The 23,316-nt window shown below is 39.2% G+C and overlaps 2 protein-coding genes across 7 annotated transcripts in view; one reads left to right on the top strand and one right to left on the bottom strand.

Moving 5' to 3' along the window:
• Nucleotides 1-10,429, top strand: part of CIB2 (calcium and integrin binding family member 2) — a 47,874-nt gene extending 37,445 nt beyond the window's left edge. For 5 of the 6 annotated variants that reach the window (XM_071813770.1, XM_065847904.2, XM_071813769.1 and 2 more), the window contains 3 exons: nt 2,962-3,109; nt 3,204-3,399; nt 9,320-10,429. In XM_071813770.1, the coding sequence (XP_071669871.1) occupies nt 2,962-3,109; nt 3,204-3,399; nt 9,320-9,341 (366 nt within the window). In that variant the 3' untranslated portion in view covers nt 9,342-10,429. The remainder of the gene's footprint in view (nt 1-2,961; nt 3,110-3,203; nt 3,400-9,319) is intronic. The other variant, XR_011740990.1, reaches the window with a different exon arrangement.
• Nucleotides 1-23,316, bottom strand: part of LOC136106993 (enhancer of mRNA-decapping protein 3) — a 361,619-nt gene that overhangs the window by 96,366 nt on the left and 241,937 nt on the right. The gene's annotated exons all lie outside the window — the stretch shown is intronic.

The following is a 23,316-nucleotide window of genomic DNA, read 5'->3' as shown; positions in this document are numbered from 1 at the left end:
GTGATATACTTATTCGGTCAGAGAGATCGTGCCCGGCTGGTAAGGGTATTTGCATCTGTGTCCTCCTTGTTTGCCACCCAATGCTGCCTCTAAGATGTCAGTTTACAACTGTTACCATGACACTTTCTCCTGATGAGGCTTGTTCTGAAGAAAGCAATGTAGAAATGTTAGAAATAAAAAAGGTCATTTTTCTAACACTTTTTTACCCATTCTGATATTTAGCATTCTCTAAAATTTAACGTTTCACAGGTTTTACAGATACAGAAGGTTTTCTAATGTGCTTTTTAGGAAGAAAGTGGACCTCTTTCCTGTATTTCAGCACACCTGAAACTTACTTTGGCTTTTTAATAATCTCACTATTGAAAGAATAGCATCGGTTGTTTTCCACTGGGTGTCTGTATGTGCGTTCATATCACAAACAGGCATATTGCCAAGCGCTCAGGGCAGGTGCTTTAGTACCCACAGATGCACATCTGCTATACGTCCTCTACATATGTGAGTGATCAGTCTATATCCTTTTACAGTGACTTTCTCTCAGCCATCTGGTGTTGCTTTTCATTCTAAGACTTGAGCGGTGTGACCCTGCTGCCTTTTTTGTTTGTTTGTTTGTTTTGAGCCTGTTGTCTTTTTATTTTCAGGAATCCCTCTTTTCTACTCTATTTAATGTCTTTTTTTATTTCACCTGATTTTGTCTTCATCTCAACAGTGAGTTCAGCCTTCCATATTCAGCTCAGAACACAGTGAGCTCATTCATCTCCTACCCTTTGAAATCTATAGGCATGTTCGCTATTGTGGAATTACTTCAGTCATCAAACCCTGCAGGAGAGTTTGTATTTAGTATTGACTCCCTTAACAGACTGTTATTTGAGCCTATGGCTCTGTGGTTCCTAGTTCACCTGTCCATTAAATCAGCCTTATTCCTGGCCGTTATCTCAGCCAGAAGGACTGGAGCCATCTTGGCATTTGGTAGTGCTAAAATCTCTGGGCGAGGTTACATTTTGAATTTTGAATCTTGATTGTCTAGGGAATTATGCTTCCAACGTCTCTTTCTCAGGTTTCACCCATCCTCAGAAGATTGATACTCCTATATCGTTTGTCATTAGGCAGATATTTGCCTTTTGGAAGATTCAACTAATTTCTTATTTATTGTTAAACAGAAATACAATAAGCTACGCTCTCTGAGGATGTGAAGGGCCAGTAAAGCTTCTGTAGAAAAGTATCTCCAAGTTCAACTGAAATCTGTTCTTAAATGTGCCAGGTGACATGACTTGCCGAATGTAGGTCAGCGTGGTGTAGTCTTGATCGGTCCGCATCTTGTACCCAAATGTCTGACTTTCTGGTACCGGCATCTCAGAACTAGGTACTGGAAAGGGACATCCCATAGTGTGAGTCTACACGTTGGCCAACCACCTGAAGTGAAAAGAAAACTGCTTTCCAGGACCTGGACGTCCTTTGAAATGCCCATATGAAGTCAAACCTCGTGTTCCTCTTAGAGAAATTAAGCTGTTGTATGTTATGCTTGTCTTTAAACAAGAATCCTTAAAACTTTTTCATTATTTTAAGGCTATAACAAAATGTATCTTAAATGTTATCTCTGTGTGAGTGATAAATTGCATTACGCTTCCAAGTTCCTGCTGTGATTTCAATTGAGCGCCTTTACCTTCAGCTCATGTTGTAAGCTGCTGCACACCATTTAACTGTTGCTGAATTTCACGTCAGAGGCAGCTGCATATTAGTAAGTAGCCCAATTCTTCTAAGGTGATTTATGTTCCTTTAAGATGAACAATACTACATAAACATAAAGCATCAATCTGTCTGTGGAACTCTGCATTGTACATATTTTTTAGCCTCCACAGGTACACAGAAAATCCATTCTATAGATGCATACGTTCTGTGTAAATTATCAAGAAAGAATTCATGTAAACTGAAAAAAAGAACATTTTTCAGTTGTTTACCTGTCAAATATAGCTGTTTTGCATATTAAGAATAATGAAAATTATATACCACCATCAAAGCTGTTTGCATTTATAGGAGATTAATGTGTTAATTGGTGTCTTGGCTTCAGATAAGGTCTGTAAAACAGCTTTGATGAGGTGCTGCTCACAGCCCAAGTGATATTGCATGTTTCAGTCATATTCAACTGAAGCAAATTGATTTTCCCAGTTTTATAGACATAGGTAGAAATTAATTGTGGGTTTTTATATAGCTGTGAGAAAGGTGTTGTTTTGTTACTATAAAAATATTTGGTCTGGATATCAGAGTACTAAAGCAGCTGTTCTTATGCCTGCTTGTGTGTTGATGGTTTTAGAAAGCAGTCTTATTTGGAGTGGCCTTGACTAGCTGGGTTGGTAGGGTGCTAGAAAAGGATCTCAGGATTGTACTGGGATGTGATTCTGCACCCTTAGTGACCAGACACGGTTTGGTTAACTGTTGATTGATAGTTCCATGTCAATCCAGTGTGGAATGCAGATATTTACTCTTTAAGCTTATTTAATAAACAATATTTGCTCCTTCAGTCTTCAGTCAGATGCCACCAGAAAACATAAGACCCTGTTTGTTTTGTTGGTTTTCCACCTCGGTCTCTGTTTTCTCCCCCTCCTGTCATCCTCTGTTCGTCTGTGTTAGTTTCTTAATGTAGGAGCTGAAACCCTCCCAGCCACATCAGTCTGACACTGGGTCAGGAACCTGCTGCCTGCAAAGGATCCTCACACTCTTACTGCCTTTACCTTAACATTTATAAAAAGGAATAACAATGGAGATGAGAAAATCTGGACGAGAAGTCGTGTTCTGCTGGCACTTTCTGCCAAAGCATGCACATGTACATTTTTAGATGCATTTTGGAAGAAAAAAAGTTTTCTTCAAAGAGTCAACCATAGAATTAAATACATGTCATTAATAACAAGGAGTATGCAGGTTTTTTGATCTTCCAAGTACTAAACCATGTATATCTGGTTTTCACAGGAGAATCCCTTCAAGGAAAGGATTGTGGAATCTTTCTCAGAAGATGGAGAGGGCAGCCTCAGCTTCAATGATTTTGTGGATATGTTCTCTGTGCTCAGCGAAATGGCTCCCAGAGAGCTTAAAGCTATCTATGCCTTCAAGATCTATGGTACTGAATTGGGACGTTCTTTTGTATACCTTTTTTTGTTCGAAGTAAATGACTACGAGAGTTATTGATGATCTTTGGTTCTTTTATTGTTTAGATTTTAACACAGATAACTTCATTTGTAAAGCAGACTTGGAGAAAACCCTCAATAAGCTGACCCGAGAAGAGCTCACAGCAGAAGAAATCACTCTGGTTTGTGAGAAAGTGATAGAAGAAGCCGATATGGATGGCGATGGGAAACTAGGATTTGCAGACTTTGAAAACATGATTTCCAAAGCACCGGACTTTCTCAGGTATTTTTTTAAGGAAAATATAGTCTCTTGCATATTTTTAGGTGTTTTTTTAGGATATCCCAGTGTAGTGCAATACAAGAAATGTCGGACATTTCTTGTACTTGATCAGGGAGCTGACTAGAGGATGACTTCTCACCCTGACTCAGTTTGCTCTTCTAGAGCATATTCCACCTCTTTCCTAATTTGAAGACTAAGAGCTCAACGACTTTTAACTGTGTTTTTCCTTCCTGTCTGTGTGGTTTCTTTGGGAAAATATTTTCATCTATTACAAGCTCAGATTCATATGTTCTCAAGCCTATATCAAGGATCCATGCTGTCTGGATAGGAATGTATGTAAATGTTGTATACATATTACAAATATACATGGATACACATCGATCTTTTGTGCTAAGAAGGTGAGAGCTTGAGGGCATTACAGTGGTACAGTGCATGCTGGTTGCAGAATGTCAATTAAAATGATTAATTACTGCAGTCTTTATTTGATCCACTGTTAATCAGGGTTTGGTTTTTTTTAATAACTGATATTTTTTATTTTTGTTTCCAAGTTTTCTCCTAATAATCTGTAGATAAAACCCAGCTATCTTAAGACAGTTGTTATTGCGTGTTTCATATTTAAAAAGACTTTTTGAAAAAAGACTTTTTATCTTTACACATTAATAAAACATTCTACATGAACTTATAGTTAAGGCTGTTACTTAAGTAATACAAGGATAGACCTTCCTTAAGAAATTACAGTGATCCAGACAGCAAAATAAGATACTCCGAGATTGTGAATCTTGAATCCACTGGCCAAGTAGGCTGAAGTTGAAACCTAGGTCTGATTTCTCCCCAAATTTCAGTGGTCTGGGTTAACTATGTCTAGTAGTAAATGCTTGATTACCTGAAAAAGTCTTTTTCGTAATCTTTATTCATAAATGTTGTTAAGTTGGTAGTGCTGCTGTTTGTCTAGTGGTAATTGACAATAAAAGGTAAGTTCTAACAATAAACTGTATTTTCCTAGGAAATAAGGCTAATCATTAGGATAGAATTAAGACAGATCAAAATTTGGGCTGCTAATCTTAATGCTAGCAGGGTTCCAGAACTTTGGAGGGTCCTGCAGAACACATAACTTTATTTCTTTCATAAATGAGTTTTCTAAGGAAAGACATTATAACACAATGATTCTACAATAAAGTACGGAGATATGATCTGTGCAAACTCTGAGAAACATCAGCATCTCAAGAAGATATGCTAACAAAAATCAATGTGAATGTCTTTTATACATTAGAAACATATCAGGCATTCCTCGACTAATCAAGTGTATCGAAGAAACTCTTTTGGAACCAGATAAGTGTTGTCATTGTGGCGAGACTCAGCTGAGTAGGTAGTCTAATCTTTTGTTTACATGTATTTCCAGCTAAGAAAATATTTTCTTTATACTGTTATCCATATAGAAGCTGCTGGGGTCAGGTAGAGTTTCCTTTAATCAATAAGAAGCCTGCACTCTACCTACAAATCTGGTAGAGAGCGGCGATCAAATGTGAAGAATCGAAGGCAGATCTGAAGACTCAGCAGCAGCTGCAGCTTCCGAAGTTTCCTGTGCCATGACTGACTTTACTGCTGTGTTGCAGAGGCTCGCAAAGTGCTGACTGAGAACTCCAAGCTGAGGATGCTGTGCTGTCCAGTCATTTCCTGAGCAAGTAGCAGACAGTAATCGTTGCCACTGTAGCTAGTGGAATGACTGTCATTTTTCTCTTCCAAGTTCGTGATGTTTTGGGAAGCTGAGGAAATGGGTGGAAAGACCTGAGTGCTGGGTACTCAACAAGGCAAGAAGATGAGTAGAAAGAGGGATGAAATAGAGAGCTTGTTATAGATTGCATAAAGAGAAAATAGAGAGGGAGGGATCACTGATAATACTGGTAATCTCAAAGGACCAGGCTACCAAATATTGGAAGATTGATCATCCAGTTGCTCAACTTAAACACATATACTTGGATCCGTGTGTGTGATATGGTGAACTCACGTTATCAGGGTATCTCTTTGATGTTCAAGGTGACAATGTGTATATTTAAAGCAGACTTTTTCTGTCCCTGCCTTCAAGGGAAATGGTAACTTCCCTCGCTGTTCGGGTCTGGGAGACTGACTGGGTCACAGAATTCAGCTCTGAAGTTGTCAGGCTTAAGAGCTCCTGCTGTGACATGACCCAAAGACGGGTTTAATCCCACCTTCTACCTAAAACACTGCTTTAGAGCCTCTGACCGTTAACTCGGCCACACGTTTTTAACTTGCAAAATGAGAATGTAAATAGGAAGAGTCTCAGAGCCAAGAAAAGAATGTGCAGTTTCTCTGATTTGGTTTCTGTTTCAGCCAGAGTTGACAGCTGCAGGACAAGAAAATGACAAGGTTATGAGACTGCTTTTATCCAAACCAACCTGTATGGAAGACTTGATACCTCTCCCTTATTGTGGTTTACTGTTCCTTTTACCTGTAAAGGTATTTTATTTTTTGAGGACATTCTTAGCCATATTTTTGCTGTATGCAGTGCATCACAGACTGGCATATTTGTTAATACTGAACTTCCTCATCTGAGCCACTTATTGTCAGTTTTTAAACACTATGTAAATGTTACATTAGAAAGGGAGACAGTGATTTGACTTTTGTGAATGGGATCTATTGAATTTTAATGCCACAATAGGTACACCAAGGCAACTAAACCAGTGCTCTCTGGCAGTACCCAGTGTGTGCCAACGTGGGACAGAACGTGTGACATGGGATGAGAGTCCCGTAGTTCATCTCTCACCACATAAACCCCAGTTCCTATTCATTGAGTTCAATTATACCATAACAGTCTTGGACACGTTATCTATTTGTTTAATGGAACAATGCTTTCTTTGGTCTTTCTCAGTTTCTCTCCAGCTCAGTTCACGGCCTCTCGTCTTCCTCTCTTCTGTGTCTTCAGCTGTAGTGCTGCTTCCAGGTGATAACCACAGGCTGTGTATGGCCAAACTGAAGACAGGGCTGTGCAGTTTTACCATGTCATATAAACAGAACATGCAAAGCACAGCAAGTATCTTAATACTCGATCAACAACCCTATATGCCAGTGGTAAACTTACACCTGAACTGTCTTCATAATATGGTAAAAAGATAGGAAAACATGCTTTCATCTAAATAAAATGGTCCCTTTTGAAATCTTTAGCAGACACATGGAAGAAATACCAACCTATCGATGTCCCAAGAAGGTCATAATTTCATTTGGTTTTGCATATCTCCGCTTTCTGTGCCTGACTGAATGCCTTCCAGACTTCAAAGAAGCTTAAGTGCCTATTGATTTATGCTTTCAGCTGCTCAGCAGCTGTGAAAATGAAACCCCCAGGAACCAAGACAATAGCTGCTTTTGAAAATGAGTGCTAGTGAGCAATTGGCGATGCTGGGTAACTGCAGTTCTCAGAGACTGCTCAGCGCTGAGCAATCAGCATTTCTGAATAGCTGATGCTATAATACCATCCTGGCACCTGATATGTGATCATTTGGAAAACGTTTACTAACTGATCAGACTCCAGATGATTTTTATTTGTAGTAAAGGATTTCTTGTTCTGTTCTTTGCCTTTCAGCCCCACCAAAAGCTGCTTCTTCATAAGAGTAGGAACTTCAGGGTGCAAGGCAGTTGGGTTTTATCCCTGGCTCTGCCATTGCTTGAGCAGGTGATCTCTGCTAAGCCACAGACCATTTTGTTCTCCTGGCTCTGTGACATGGGACCAGTGCTTACCTAACTTATGACAAACATTAAGAACTCTTATAATAAGAACTCTCCAGTTGTGAAATCTCTTCATCATTAAAATGAGGGATGTAATTACTGAGGAGGAACACCTTCCTTACCCTGTTTGTTGAAAACCTTTGAAGGCCAGATTCCTATAACAGTGTACACTCCATTTTTGAAGTGCTTTTTTTCACACAGCTCAATATGTTGGTGTTTTTTTTAAGCTGTCCTACCATCATGCATACTGAATATACACAGCAGGCATGAATTTTGGCACCACGGTCCAGGCTTTGACCTGGTACGAGCTAAAGTTCATTCACTGTACGTTGGCTGATTTTTCTTATCACTCGTTTCTCAAACCTTTACTCAATGACCCTGTGTAGGTTCAATCTCCTACAGGCAGCCTTTGCAAGCTTTGTACTGCTGTCAAGCAAATGAAGATGCAGTAAAGTCTGTTGCTTGATTTGCACTGCTATGGTTGAGGAATTTCTTAAAGAATAGAAGAAAACATTGGTAATCGTTGAGCAGGGAAGAAGATAAATACTTTTGGCTGTTATCCCAGAAGCTCGAGTAAGCTGTAAATGATAATGACAGTCGCTAGTTCTGAAAATTTCATCACAGTAGGTTTATTTCACTCAAAATTGCTACCGTTAAGAAGCTGCTTATAGTTTAATGTAAGTATTAGCAGTCTGAACTGGCACTAGCTAAGTGTTCTGTTCTACAAGACTGGTTACATTTTCCACAGGAAATTGTTTTATAAATCATCCTGGAAGTTTAAGCTTATTTGAATGCCTGAGGGTGAAACACACTATAACAATTTGAAATGGAGTTTGAGAGCAATATGGCATTAGTAACACCTGGGAGCTGCCGGAACTAGACAGAGAAACAACAGATTAAACAAAGAGATGTCATCAGAAATACAGTATTTCTGAAACCTTTGTGGGCCTTTGCCCATGTAACAGTTTGTCCTGGCTCCAGTCTGACCTCAAGCTGAAGTAACAGAGGCTCTCCTAGAGGAAACGTGCATCTCATAAAATGACACTTTGATAGAAATACAAAAAAGTTCCAACAAATAGATTTCCAGTGCAGTGGATTTGGATGGATTTTTCTTCAGGAGTCACATCTAGAACATTTTCACATACAATCCTGTGGATTTTTTTAGTTCCTAGATGTTGCCTGTGTGGGGCTTAGATTCTCAAGAGTTTGGATTAATGTGGGGCTCTAGACATTTCTTGAGTTGTGAACAAAAAGTTTATAATGATTTTCTTCTAAAACCTTAGTGCTGGTAAGTTCTTTACATCACTGTGCACTTTCTTTCACAATATGTAGGCTAGTGTGCCAGACTACTCTGCATCAGAGCTTTTAGTGTTACCCAGATTAAATAAATTCCTATATACGGAGTTCACCCCTGTGAACGTAAAATATTATCTCCTCCAAATACATACCACAGAACTTTCTTCAGTGAACTCCTGATTAAAATCATCACTGTGATTACACTAGAGCATTCTTTTTGTAAAGCAGAATCCCCAAACTGTACATCCAGAACTTTTCAGCATCTCAAATACTCCAAACCTTTGAAGTTTTCTTTCAGTGGTAGGCATCAAAATTATAGTATTTACATTCAGAAAAAGGCATAATAATCCCTTCTGACTTCAGCCAAGAAAGAAACAAACATACTGTTTATATTGTCATGACACTGAACGGATTAGTAGCTAGTATTTATTTAGATTGTCTTTTACTGTGCTGCTAAGATGCTTGAGAGTGTTTCTGAAAAGCGATGGCAGCAATGAGGCTTGCTGCTTGCCTCTGTCATCCTGCAGATAGAAAGAAGATAACAATCAGGATCTCTTGGTCCTACCAAGAGAAACAACAAATTTATCTGCCTAACTTGGCCTGTTTAGAAACCCAAATGCTGCAACATAGCAAAAGTGCAAGTGGGAATCATTTAGCTCTGCTGTATAGCCGATACATAGGTCAACTTATACTTGATTTAATCCGGTGCTGAGCTCGGTCCCCTGAGCTAATGTTTTCAGAAGATGGAAATCTCTCCCAGAACGTTTAAATCTTCCTGAGAGCATGAGAGAAGAGATTCAGATTCATTAAACAGCACCTTCATTTTTGTACTTGAAGGAATTTGTTGTCCATAATGACAAATGTGTTTATATCTCTCTTTCCTTTGCAGTACTTTCCACATAAGAATCTGAAGACGTTTCTGTGAGCCAGTGGTATCAGAAATGACTTGCCAGTCCAGCCTTTCTGAATCTCAGGCACTTTGGGAGCTTTTGTCCTCTAATTATGGCTTCTTAGAACTCAGCAGAACGTACTGAAATAATTCTCGTCCACAGAGACAGACGCATCATGTGATCTACAGGATATTTGGATCAGTCCCATTTTTATCTTAGCTGCTGGCCAAGCGATCTGGCAAAGGTGGTTGCTCGTTGGGTTGTGGTTTTTCGTTATTTTTTTCCTGGTTTTATTTTCTTTTTTCTTTTATAAAACATGCAGAATTAGAATATTATTAAAGGTATTTCCACATAGTTTTTATATTTATGGATATTTAATACTGCTCTTAAAAACGCAAAAAAAAAAAAGTCAGAAAGCTTAGCTTTGACTTTTCCAAGAGTATTTGAAAGCAAGCACGGGCCTTAAATAATGACATGCCTCTATCACTGTGTTGTAGAGCTGGGGATCTTGCGTGGAAATTCCCTTAGGTGACAGAACTGCGGTCAAGGCGAAGCTCCCCGTGTTGAAGACAACCACGGCCCAGGTTTGCCTTTCGGTCACTGAAACGGCACTTGCTGGGTTTGGTGCTGACCTTCAACCAGTGTTTTATGGGTTGTCACGTCCTTAGGAAACTTGAAATATTTGCCTTTTGTATATGATAACTGCATACAAGATTTGTTTCTTTCCAAGAGAAATGTTCAAACTATGTCCTTATTCTCAAAAGGGTCTTGTATTTTGCTCACTCTATGGGCTGATAATGTTGAGTGGAAGAATATGATCATCTGTAACTCATGAAGAAGTTAAAGAAGCACAGAACTACTACTACGGACACGAAAAGACATTTTCTTTCTAAACCAGCTATGCAATCTTTCCCATAAAATGCATGAATGCAGCTCTATATTTCTCTTTCCTTTCCAGCTGGAAATCAGCTATTTTTTTTAAAATTCCAGTATTGTTCAGGTACTGGGGCCTGATGACAATCATATGTGTATTGCTGTTCTAACAGTCAATAGAAGGGCTCTGTCACTTACATGGCTTCTGTATCAAAGTCATCACAATTAAATCTTTTGACGCATTCTGTTGTGCTCTGAGAATTTTTGGGCTAAGCACACACTAATTTCCTTTGCAGTCATTATTCCGATCATTGTAAAGTTAAATCTGTCGAAGGATGGGATGTGTTATTCTTATTGAAAAAGTTGTTAAAGTAGAGAAATGAATCTTTTTACCATTTCTATAGGGATGATGATGCTTATCTACATCGGAACCTATTACATATGGTGAGCTTGCAATGTAGCTCGCTGTTTGAATTTACACGGTGTGCATCAAGAAGAAATGTTTATCTAGCAGTATTGTTTGAACATTGAAACTGTTGATGGAAATTTTGGATATTCAAGGTATACAGGACAGAATTGCCTAAGGTAGCATAGTGAAAATGAAACTTGTATGTTAGTAAGAACATTTATTTTAAAAATAGCTTTAGAGTGATCATATTCAGTGGTGTTTAAAGCATTTCAATCTTTCTTCCTACTGGTTTCTGTTTAGACAAAGGAATTAGAGCCTGAATTGATTTACTTATCCAAGTTAAAATTAGTATAAATCAATCCTGATATTCAGATCTGATTAAGAAGAGACTTTAAGCCTCAGTCTTTTTCATTTTAAGCAGATTAAGTTAGATGTATTGGCTGATTCCAACAATTTACAAGACATTGGCATTAAGAGAATTTATGTTAAAATGACTTCCTATTCATTGAATTGCCAGCCTGATAGTTTTTTGTTTCTTTCAAGACACATATTTAATCTTGAGATCCTCATGAGATGTGGGGTTTTTTTGTCGTGATTAGTATGTGTTGTAAAATACCAGGTTGCAAGATTTTGGGTCAGATTATTCAGACAAAAAGGATCTGGTGCTGACAACGTAGGTCAGTTCCCTTTGAGATCAGTGTTCTTTTTCTATGCTTTAAAATGTCTATTACCTGATGCTATGTCACTCCACAATTAGATCATCCTCCCCACTTAAAGGAAGACAGCAGTTGCCTTGGGATGTGCTGGTGTGTTGTTTCCCTCTGTCCTCCCTGGCCTGAATGTCACCAAGCCGTTGAAGAGACTTTTGGCTTTGCAGTCAGCTGTTAACCTGGAGCTGAGAAACAGCAGAGGTCAGGAGCAGCCTGTGGAGGAGTGATCCTGTCCACAGGTAGAGGAGAATTCTTGCAGGCTGCAGCAGCTACAAATGTATGTGGTTCTCCTAACTCCCTTTATTTCTTGGATTTATGTTTGTCTGTAACAAAAACCTGAGCAACACAGGATGTTCCTGGAGATTGGAAGGGATCCATGCTCTAAATGCTGCTGGAGCAAAATGCTTCAACCTTGTAGTAGGCAAGTTATGAGACCACCTGATGGGAAAGGAAAGGGGTAGATTTCTAAAGCAGCTCTGCATTTGCACTCTTAGTTGACAGAATCTTAGGAATTCACTAGCAAGTGTTTCTTCAACTGGGCTTACTTATTCAAAACAAACTATCAGGCAATTTGGAAAGAAGCTGAAACTGTAAAAGGTATTTAGATTTAAAAGAATTTTGGATTTGGCCTTAAAAGCAAGAGGACATACATTTTGTATTGAATAAAGGTCTTAATATGAATGGACATTTCTGTAATTGCCTTCAAAAATGAAGAAAAACAATTATCTAAAGCCTTTATTAAAATAGCTAAGTGAGTGTGTTATCTCTAGTTTACGTAGAGTCAAAGCATCTTAGGGTCAAAAAGGAGCTAGTGGAAGGGAATAAAACAGTGTCAAAAAGCAAGTCATAACTAAGTTATATATCAGCACACTTTATTATTGTTTTAAGGGAATACCGTAAGTCGAGCTTTAGAACATCCTGCAGGTTTTGCTGCAGTTTTTTGTGCTCTTGTGCTCTTTTAATATATTCTTAACATGCTGAATGCTCTTTTGTTAGTCACTAACCGCATGCTCCTCTTTGTCAACAGCCAAAAAAAAAAAAAAAAAAAGGAAAAAAAAAATCTTTTGCAATTTCTTGCAATCTCATAGAAACAGCCTCCTTGCTTTTTTTTCCCCAGGGCTGATTTTTTGTGTCCTTGCACATGTTAGAGAGGCACTTCTGGTGCAACATCACAAGGTGGCACCATAACATCGTACAGGTCATGACTTCATTTAACTGTTTAGATTTCACAGAATCCCAGAATGTCAGGGGTTGGAAGGGACCTGGAAAGCTCATCGAGTGCAATCCCCCCATGGAGCAGGAACACCCAGCTGAGGTTCCACAGGAAGGTGTCCAGGCGGGTTTGAATGTCTGCAGAGAAGGAGACTCCACAACCTCCCTGGGCAGCCTGGGCCAGGCTCTGCCACCCTCACCAGCAACAAGTTTCTTCTCAGATTTCAGTGGAACCTCTTGTGTTCCAGTTTGAACCCATTACCCCTATTGTCCTATCATTGGTTGTCACCGAGAAGAGCCTGGCTCCATCTTCCTGACACTCACCCTTTCCATATTGATCCCCAGGAATAAGTCCCCCCTCAGTCTCCTCTTCTCCAGCTCCAGAGCCCCAGCTCCCTCAGCCTTTCCTCACACGGGAGATGCTCCACTCCCTTCAGCATCTTGGTGGCTGCGCTGGACTCTCTGCAGCAGTTCCCTGTCCTTCTGGAACTGAGGGGCCACAACTGGACACAATATTCCAGGTGTGGTCTCCCCAGGACAGAGCAGAGGGGCAGGAGAACCTCTCTGACCTACTGACCACCCCCTTCTAACCCACCCCAGGTACCATTGGCCATGAAATACAGGATTCCATATAGAATCTATGATGCCAGAAACAAAAATATGAAACTGTAGTTAAATACTGATTTAAAACTGTAGATAACTACACAGAAAGTTTCAAATTTTATCAAATTCATGAAGTTATTCTTTCAAGGGCAAACTTGAACACTTTTGAAACACATTATGTGAGAACTTAATGATTTTATAGAACAGTTTCAGTACGGATTTTTTCCTCGATACACACACTAGTTGAACTGTGATCCCCTATAATGATGATACTCCTTTTACAGTATTTTCAACTCTCTCTCAAATGTAGATATCTTAATTTTCCATACAATTACCCATTTACTTTTGTGTGATGTTGATCTCAGTAATATCTGATATTGATCAGTAGAACGGATGAACTTTTTTCCCTTTCATGACTGAATGTGCTTTTAATTCTAGCTGTTAAGTTTTGCTGGCTTTCAGTGTCATTGGATTTCATTTTTTTCATCATGTGATAGCAGCGCCTCATGGGTTTTTGTTTGTGAAAATCATTGTTTCCTATCAGCTCTCCTGTGTCCTCTGGAAACACGGTAGCCACAGCTGGTGATTTGTGTATTTTCTGCCTTCTCCTGTGTGAGTTATACTGGCTTGTTTGCCTTACAACAGTGACGAGTACTACGCTGAAGTCTTCATAGGTGATCCGTGCTATTTTTTTATGAGAAAACACAAGAATGAATTAATTCAACTTTTACTATTTACGCGTGCATTATCCGATGCTTTGAAGTTTGTCTGCCACAATGTTTTTTGTTAATGAGATTTATATTTGATTGCTGTGGAACATCTCAGTCTCAGGTGACTCATGTATTTCATCTTCAGTGGGGCTCACGTGCCAGCTGTTCAACATGTGGCAAACGTGCTGTTCCGAGTGGAAGCCTTCATTTGAATTAAGGTAAAGCTGAGGTAAGGGACCATATATGACATTATCTCTCTTCTTGCAGAGATGGAATCTGTTCCAGTGTTTGTTGGTTTTTATGAAAACAGCATAATAATAAGCATGACTTCAATTAAAATCCCTGAAAATTGGAATGTACATTAAAAATTAAACAAGTAAGGATTTTTTTGCAAAAAACTTCTTGTATTCTAGAGACCTGAAATAACAGAATATAAAGTAAGCTAGAGTTTTTGGTAACAATACATTTGTGGAATGGGAAATATTACACTGCTCAGTTCAGCATCCTTAATAAATCAATTTGGGCTGAAATAACAACAGGATTAAAAAGAGTTTATAATGTTATTGCCCAGTACACCTCAGGTAGGACAGACAGTGGAATGAAATTTGATGAGGAAGACATTAAAGGTAATAAAATTATAATTGTGTCCTTAGAAGGATGTGTGTGTCTGAGACAGAAGTGAAGGACATAGTGAACAGATGTTTTGCTTTTTTCTCTGTATCAGTTTGCAGTTTGGGGTGTCTTGTAGAGATCTTAATGACACCCAGTGACTATCGAATTCCCTTTGGTGGGGAAAAGGAAGAGACTGTTCTTGGCAGAATTAAAAGAGCATCAGCATTACAGATGGAAGTGCCTTTATTTAACTGGAAGTTCTGCTATTCTGGTCTGTAAAAGACCTTTTACACTCTGAACACCACATGAAATGCTCTACTGCCTTTTTCTTTTGACTGTCCCTAATTTGCAAGCCTAATGACAAGCCAAGCACATCAGCTTTGCTGGTGCAATGCAGATTACTCGTTCCCTCTGTTCTTTCTCACTTAAGATTTGCTCAGATCCAAATACTTTTATACATACATCCATGACTCTCATTATATCTATTTTGCGTATGCATGATTACTCTGGCGTACATGCTGACTTGTTCACTCCTCTCTGGTTTGTGCACATGCAGGCTGAGGCTGTATTGATTGAAAACGTAGGCCAGAGTGTCTAAACTCTGCTCAAGAGGGTTATGGGCACCAGTCCAGCCTCCTCCTTTTTTACTGTAACTTTTCTCAAGTGAGATCAGTGGATGCGGCAGCCTGCCAGGAGCAAGGCGGCTCATTGCTGTGGGCTTCAGCACAGCCTGGGCAATTCAGCTCAGACCAAGCCTGCTGTCCATCCTGTGCTTTAACAAACTGTACAGAATGGTAGCTCAGTGTGGAAGGGGGATAACTGGAGACCTTGGTCTGGTCCCTCGGGGAAGCTCCGTGAGACAAGCAGGTACATGATGCCTCTGTTCATCTGGTGGAAATAGTGCTCGGTTCAGCCTGAGCAAGTATGGATCTGCACAGGTCCTGCCAGGGCGGTCAGATCCCCCTTTTTAACAGGTCTTCCACCCCCACGGGGACCGGCTGTTCCTCAAGGGACCTCGGGCTGATCATTAGTCATCTGGTTTTAGCAATCTGATATTCAGGGTTGCTTCAGTGGCACTTAGAAATAAATTGATATTCAGCAGATATTTTCCCCTCCATTAAAAGGAAATTATCTTCTACTTAGGAATCTGTTCAACTCTCTCATTATGGCCTAGTAGACCCTGAGAGGAAAAAGAATATTGGGATTTTAACCAAAATGGTCTTTTTGGTTTCAGAAGATGGTTTTGCAACTTTTTTTGTGGTGCAGATATAAGATTTCACACATGGCAAACATTGCTGATTCAGAGCGAATTCACTCTAGGAGTAATTTGAAACTGAAAGGCTGCATTTGCTCTGCCTAAACAGGTAGGTTACTTAATGTGTGTATTCACAGAAATAAATTAAATTCCAGGAAATTCAGTGAGGCTTTTCATATGCATAAAAGTTTTCATATATTTTATGGTGATTTTAGTGAGTATTGTTCTTCTAATGATAAAACCAAAAATGATACGGGAATATAGATACATTCCCTGTTGTAATTTCACATATACTAACAATGACAGTAGCACTTGAATTTACAGCTGCCCAAGTCACTCTTACTAGACATTTTTAATTTTTGGCTTTTGCAGAATTTGCTGGCAAATATTCCTGACAGGATGACTTAATCTCACGTCACTCATTCTCAATATTTTCCATTTCCAGTTATGTAGCTGAAAAAATAGAGGGAATAACTGGTATCCAAAGGAGTTTTGTATTTTCAAGTCTGAAAATACTGGGTTATTACTGCAGTAAGTCCAGCCTGATTTGCTTAGAGGAATTTCTTCTTCTCACTGTAATAATTCTGCAGTAACCAGAAATCCCTGAGGGCCTGATCTCAACAACAAGACGACTCCTCCTCACTTCATGCAGCCTTCAGATCCAGTCCCTAAATGGCATTTTGCTTTGTTCAAGCAAGGAATGCAAACACCACAAAACAGAGACTGCAGATAATAACTGATTCTATTTCTGAAGAAATATTAATAAGCAGGCACTGTCAGAGAGAGAAACAGATTTACTGCAAATATTTTTATTGTCTTTGTCCTTATGAGACAATATGTAAAATGAAGAAAATATTACAGCTGCATGTGACAGATAAGGGAAATGTTTGATAATAGTGGCCAGGAGAACTGAAGGAAATCTATGTAACAAACTGTGTAATCAGCAAACATTCTTCAAGTTCACAACATTTTTAATAGATTTGAAAATCTGTTACAGTTCACAAGTCTGGGTGATGCCAAAGCTGAATCCTCCGTGCCTCAGATTCCAGCCCCACAGACAGGGATTTTCAGGTTCAGCTGAAATGGTACTCAGCATCTAATCAAACAAAGCGCCTTAGTGGGGAAGGAAAAAGTCAAAGCAAATCTTGTGAGCAACGAGCCTTTAGATGTAAGGATCCAGTACGATGCTACTTGTGCTAAACAGCACCATTATCTCTAGGATGTCCCTTTGATTTATTAAAAGAGGAACAGTTAATCTGAGACTAGTGAAAAATGCAAACAGTCTTCCTTAGACACATCATCTGTGCCTTACACATTTTGCTTGAATGCTCTTACTTTACTGATCTAAACATAGACTATTTGAGGTCTCGTAAAGAACACAGGCATCTGAGCTTATGCTGTGTTACTGTTTCTGTAAAACCACACAGCCAACTTTCCCTCGCTTTTGTTTGCTTCAAACAAGTACATCTTGTACAAGAAGAGGCTGCAGGCTTACCACTAAACACCACCGGCCTCAACACGATGCGTAAGCATTTGATAAAACATTTTGGTAAAGCCAGAGTGAATATTTGAAACAGCATCTTCATATTTCGACCAAACTCCTCCTGGGAAGAAACTTGAGATGTGTTATATCCCTTCAAAAATGTCAGTGTATCATTTGAAGGTGCATTTGGGAATCTTTCTTGCGTATTTTATGCTAGGCAGAGAACGAATGTAGTGCCAGAGGTTTGGCTTCAAATCGCTCAGGTCTGCCAAGAAGCTTGGGGCTTATTCTTTTTCAGACAGCTGTAGAAATAGAGTCCACTGTATTCCACATATTGAAAAGTACAGTTTTGTTAAAGAGCATATCAATTAGTGACCTATTTATGGGATATTCTCGTGATTTTGCTCATTTTCAGCAGAGAACTGGTAGAACGCTGTTTGTCTGTTGTAATAACCTTGGGTCTCCAAGTGCAGAGAAAAGGTAGGGTAGGGGAAATTAAGCTTATTATGTGAGAAGAGCCTGTAAAAATAATGACTTAGTAAAATGAAACTGAGGGGGTAACGAATCCTGTGCTGAAACCCAAGCATCTTGATTCAGTCACCTGGGATTTGAAACCTACAGAACCTCCTGCCTTTCCCTGTCCTATTTACCTTAAATTATAAAGCAGGTGGAATTTTTGAATTGATAGTAATCTACTGCTAATGAATCTAATAATTCACAAATCAATGGGATTTGATTGTAATTAATCTCCTTTTTATGTCTGACAATGGGCAGTTAAAAAAATAAAGGGAAAATGAAGAATTGTGTGCAGAAGGAAAGAGACTCAAGGACAATTCCCTGGTCATCTACTGATTCATTCTGCCCCTAAGGAGGACCTTCAATCACCTCTATGATTGCTGAGGCAGCCAATTTCTACACTCCTTTTTAGCTTAGAAATCCGTTATAGGAACAGGAGGAAAATGCAGTTATGGTGATAATTTTAAATCAAGATTCATGGCTGATTTCTTTTTTGTGAATGGGATTTGCTTTCTAGTTAATATCATCCTTCTTTTTAGTATGTCTGCTAGTTGTGACAGCGTGGTACTGTTGGTAGCTGCATGTTTCTTCTTGATTTCATTAAATAATTTAGATCCCCTTTTTGTTTTAGTTTAATGGTTTTGTTGGCTCACAATAGAAGCTCGGGGTTTTGGTGTCAGCCTTGATTTATAATCGCCTGTGATGCATGGCAGAGATTTATGATTTGACTGTTTTGCATCTTTCACCTATAAGCATAATGAGCTCATAAAAATAATTTGTTTTAAACCAGAAAAAGTTGTAGTCAAATGTTAATAACCCCAGAGAATGGAATATTGGCCTGATGCTGCTTTGAATGCACATGGTCAGTGAAATCAAACTGAACAGCATGGAAATAGCTCAAAGCACTTCTGGAACATTCCGACTGCTTTGGGATCTAGGGAGCAGAAATGCTTCTTAATTGGATTTGTGTCTTCAATACAGTTGTATTGCAAAAATGCAGAGCGCAAGAAGATAGAAGATATTTTGGTCAAAATTGTGGATGGATTCTTACAGAAGATGAGCCCAAGCAGCTATGTCACCAACTTTTTTGAAGTGTGTGTGAGGTTGCAGATGTCTTTATTATGAAGGGTTGTATTTTGTCCATTATTGAAGAGGAATAAGAAGTATAGTTTGTATGCAGAGTCCTCCAGAAAGCACAGGAGAGAGTCCAAATACTGAGAAAGAGCCTTTTCTTGATTAAAAAAACATAATTCTGCTCTAAGTCCTGGCTTTTGCCTGCTGTAAGATTAACGTAATGAAGAGGAGAATGAGCCAGAAGGTTTGATTTCTTCCCCCAAATTGGTCTTTTTTTTTGAGTTGTATTCCTTCTTTAACTTGTTTATTCACCTGTAACTGCATAAAAGGTGATGCTGCAAGAGCCAATTAGGATTTGAGGTGGGGAGAATGGCAAACATTTGCCTTCAATAAACCGAAGCAGTTTTGGAGCAATCCTGAATACATGCCAGGAAAACATGGCTTAGTGTTTAAGGACTAACATTTCCCCCTTCTCAATCATCTGTACTTTGTATATTTTCTAGGGCACAGATCTCTTTTCTAGATGTGTGCAAAATTTCCATGGACACTACTGTAGCAGGGTCAGAACAAGTGTTTGTTACTGGCAGATAAGCCAGTGGTTTAATGTAATTGAAAATTTGGTGTATATTGCTAGCAAAATAGGGTACAGGAGAGCAGCTGGCTGGATGTGACGGGGTAATTTCCCCCTCACATTTTCTTAGATAATACTATTATTTGATATCTGTCTTAGTTAGAAAAGACTTGAGTTAGTTTGGCTCCAGATATGAATGTTGTGACTGACTCTTCAATCTGTATTTCCTCAGTTTTCCACGTGCTTCCTGTCTTTATCCCAAGCCAAAGCCAGAAGTTCCAAAACAGAAAACCACAGGAAAAGCTGCTCTGGTAATGTTTGTCTTGAGCAGAAACAAATAGCAGGAGACATTTCTTGCAAAATTGTTTTCCTGTAATGGATGCAGCCTGGATTCTAGACCAGATAGTCTGCCTAAATCTGCCTATTTTTAGATAAGGTTATATCAGTTATAGATTGTAAGTGACACATGTATTTAGATAAGGTTATGTCAGTTATAGATTGTAAGTAACACGTGTGTCTTTCAGTTTACCATCTTTAGGGGTTTTTTAATCCCCTTCAGCTTTAACAAATACATTTACACTTTACTAGAATATTTTATTTACTTCTTGAAAAGGGGTGAATGCACCTGTGATAAAGTTAGGAATCAAAAGGATTTGAAGAAAATTCATTTGCAAAGAGCTGGTGTGACTGTTGGAACTTTTAACTAATACATGTAAGTATGTTAAGCATTTCATAGTCCGTATCAGAAGAAAAATTCCTACTGAAGGCATTTGGGCTGGAATCCATCCCACTGAAGTTTAAGCACTGCATTATTTGCTCTCTCTCCATCAATAACTGTTTTGCCGTTGATGCTAGGTGGAAGCTGGAGCAAGTACACTTCTCACTTGCAACACACATTCGGTGTGTGGATTTACTGAACTTGCAACTGCAGCTTTAAGCCTCGGTTAAATACCTAAAGACTGGGGAGATGAGTGTGAGCTTTCTTTGAGACAGACATTCAAAGTGACCATAAAATGGTAAGAAATAAGGAAAGCACGCCTGGGTAAGGATTACAACAGTGGGTGTTGTCGCCACTCAGGTCTGTGTGTAAATCGTAGCTACAAGCTAATCCTGAATCATCCACTGAGGCACACAGGGGAAGGGGCTGTCAGGGCTTGCAGCTGCCTGGGGAAATGCACTGGGACAGCAAAGGTTTCTCAGTATACCTGTAACTTTCATTCTCTCCCATCAGCACTAAGCCTCAGCTCTATGAACTGTTCTGTCTTCAGAGAGCTTTCTGTCAGGATTTAAATGGAGAGAAGTGATCCACAGCTTCTACACATGGGATGAGGGAAGCTCAGGAGCTACTCAAGAAACACAGTCTTGTGGTTGCAGTCAACAGAATGAAAAGGTGTCAGCCAGGGTATGGTGTACTAGGAAATGAGTTAGAAAGTCAGGAAATGGGCCACGGTGCGATTGACAGGTGAGAAAACTGGCTGGGCCTCTGAAATGGTGTGCAGAAAGCACAAAGAACTTCCAGGCACAGCTTGGATTAGAGAACAGTTAAAAGCTTTGAGGTCACACACCGTGATAGCGTTACCGTGAGTCAGAATAGTTCTGTGCCACCTCTGCTAGTGCAGGTGGGTCATGCAAATGTTCGTATTGGCCACTGCACCTGGGAAAATGTAAACTCTTAGCAGGAATAAATGAAAATCTCTAATGTTAATGAGATGTGATGTCATAAAACGCTGACGGGCTGCAGAACTGTTATGTAAATAATACCATATATTTGTAGATTATTCAGTGAGGTGAGACTGACAGACAAATATATAACCCAGTAGACCTGTAGTATGTTTGTACACCTTAAAATTGTCCTTCTGAACTAAATAGGAGCCAGTAATAGTAAAAAAAACTACTCCACTAAACGCTGTGGATAAATGCAAGCACAAACATGCATGTATTTGTACACTACTGATACACTTTTTCCTGTCACCTCTTTTCCTCTTGTTGGTTCTATGTGAAGTAGCTTGTCCTGTGCACTAGAAACTTTACTAATCTGGTGACTCAAGTCTGCAGCCTGAGGACTTCTCTTACGCATTTTGCCATTCTGTTATGAACTAGTACCCTGCACAGAATGTTACCATTTATATAAAGCAAGGCAAGGAATCCCTGCAGCTCAAGATCAGTTTGTCTTCCTGTTTCCTAGTCCACCTCTCTGATTTGACCATCTAATCCCAAAGAAATCCCCATCCTCCATCTGATAGTGCAATGGTAGACTGCTGACCACAGGAACGTTTATGAATGACAGAATCCAACGTTAATTGTCTTTTGCTTTCTCTCTTGGCTCATACTTTGCAGGATCATTCTCCAACATCTCCTTCTTTCCTGTTCCAAGAAAATCTGGCTGACTATGAAAAGTGATTTTGAGCATCCCACAAATGAATGTTCTGGGTTCATCTTTAAACTCTTCAGCCCAGCATTGCTTAAGCTGCTGTACAGGGAATAAAGGTAACCTTAAGCAACCCTTCACTCAGATATTTCTCACTCTGTGAGACAGTGGATATAAAACTTTTGTGACCCATTCTATCCCACTGGATCTTGCCTCATTCTTGTTGTATCTAATGTAATATAAAACAATTACACACACACAAAAAAGTATTTTATGAAGATTTTTGTTGAAGTCTATTCTATGGTCTCCTCTGATCTTTCTTTTTACTAAACATTTCCGCAAGTCCCCATTATACGTCCATATTCTCCACTGGGAATCAAGTATACACATGGAACTAAGTTCCACTGTAAGCAGCTGAAATAATTGTGTTTTATTAATTGTGTGATTATCTGCGTTTATATCTCTTGCCCATCCATCTTTTAGTCTCTACAACAGTACTCTAAGTTCTCCTGCTTATCCTCGTCAGCATTCCTGCCAGGCTCTGTGCAGCCCTCCAGCCAGGCTGCATCTACACGAACGCTGACAAGCCAACAATGATGTGCATACGGATTGCCCGGTTTGTTGCCACAGTTAAGAAGTTCCTGCTTTTCTCTTTAGAAGGGGTCCAATTTGACTCTCTCTCCTCTACATGGCTCCCAACTTGCCTGGGTATCTTTACAAGTCAGATCCCAGATGTGTAACTAGAAATCAATGCTGCCATTCACTGCATTTTCTAATTATTGCTTTTCATAGTGAAGAGTTCTTTATAAGATGCAGTGCCAACAAAAAAAAAGTAAGAACAATGCATTTAATGTCACATATTCAGCTGGTTTCATATGAGACAGCTGAAGTTAAATGAGGTCTTCCTGCTGAATCAGGAACTACAGATAAGCTTCCCTGCTCATTCACCCTTTGTAGCTTTTCTTTCCATTTTGAGTGGAACAGAAATGGTAAATGTGACACAGAAAAGCAGCACCATCTAGTGTTCAAATAATAATGCTGGAGAATGGAAAGAATATGAAACATTGCCTAGCAGTTAAAACATATAGAGCATGGAATTCTTTGGCTGACTTGTTTGCATATAAGGAAATATAGAATGACTGCATCAGAAACAGTAATTTGGAGAATTACTTTGCCTGTTTGTCTCTGTTGGTAAAAAAAACTTAGGAAAGTTTTTGGTTCCTGACATTCAAATAATTTAAATAACAGTAGGGCAAAGCCATTCACCGTTTGAAATAATGTGGTGCAATATTACATGCAAGTACTCTGCATAATCAGGCTGTAGCTGAGTGACAGTATTTATATTGGTAGTGACAGTCACAGATAACATTCTGCAAGAACCTGCCAACTATTTGTTAAAATAGAGTAAAAGTAACTGTTCTGCCTCTATCTCAGCATGCAGGTTTGGGATGACACCGTGCGTGAGAGGGTTTGGGGGGACAGTTGTCTGTAGTTTCATTGCTCTGAAAAACAAAAACCAGCAGATGTTTAGTGCAAGCTCTGAAAACTTCTGGCTTTCATCTCTAAGTGAAACCCTAGATCTCAAGATATCAGATAAGAA

Source organism: Patagioenas fasciata, chromosome 12 (assembly GCF_037038585.1).
Source record: "Patagioenas fasciata isolate bPatFas1 chromosome 12, bPatFas1.hap1, whole genome shotgun sequence".
In the NCBI taxonomy this organism is placed as follows: Eukaryota; Metazoa; Chordata; class Aves; order Columbiformes; family Columbidae; genus Patagioenas; species Patagioenas fasciata.
The sequence above is the reverse complement of the archived record's forward strand: the minus strand, read 5'-3'. Positions and strand labels throughout refer to the sequence as shown.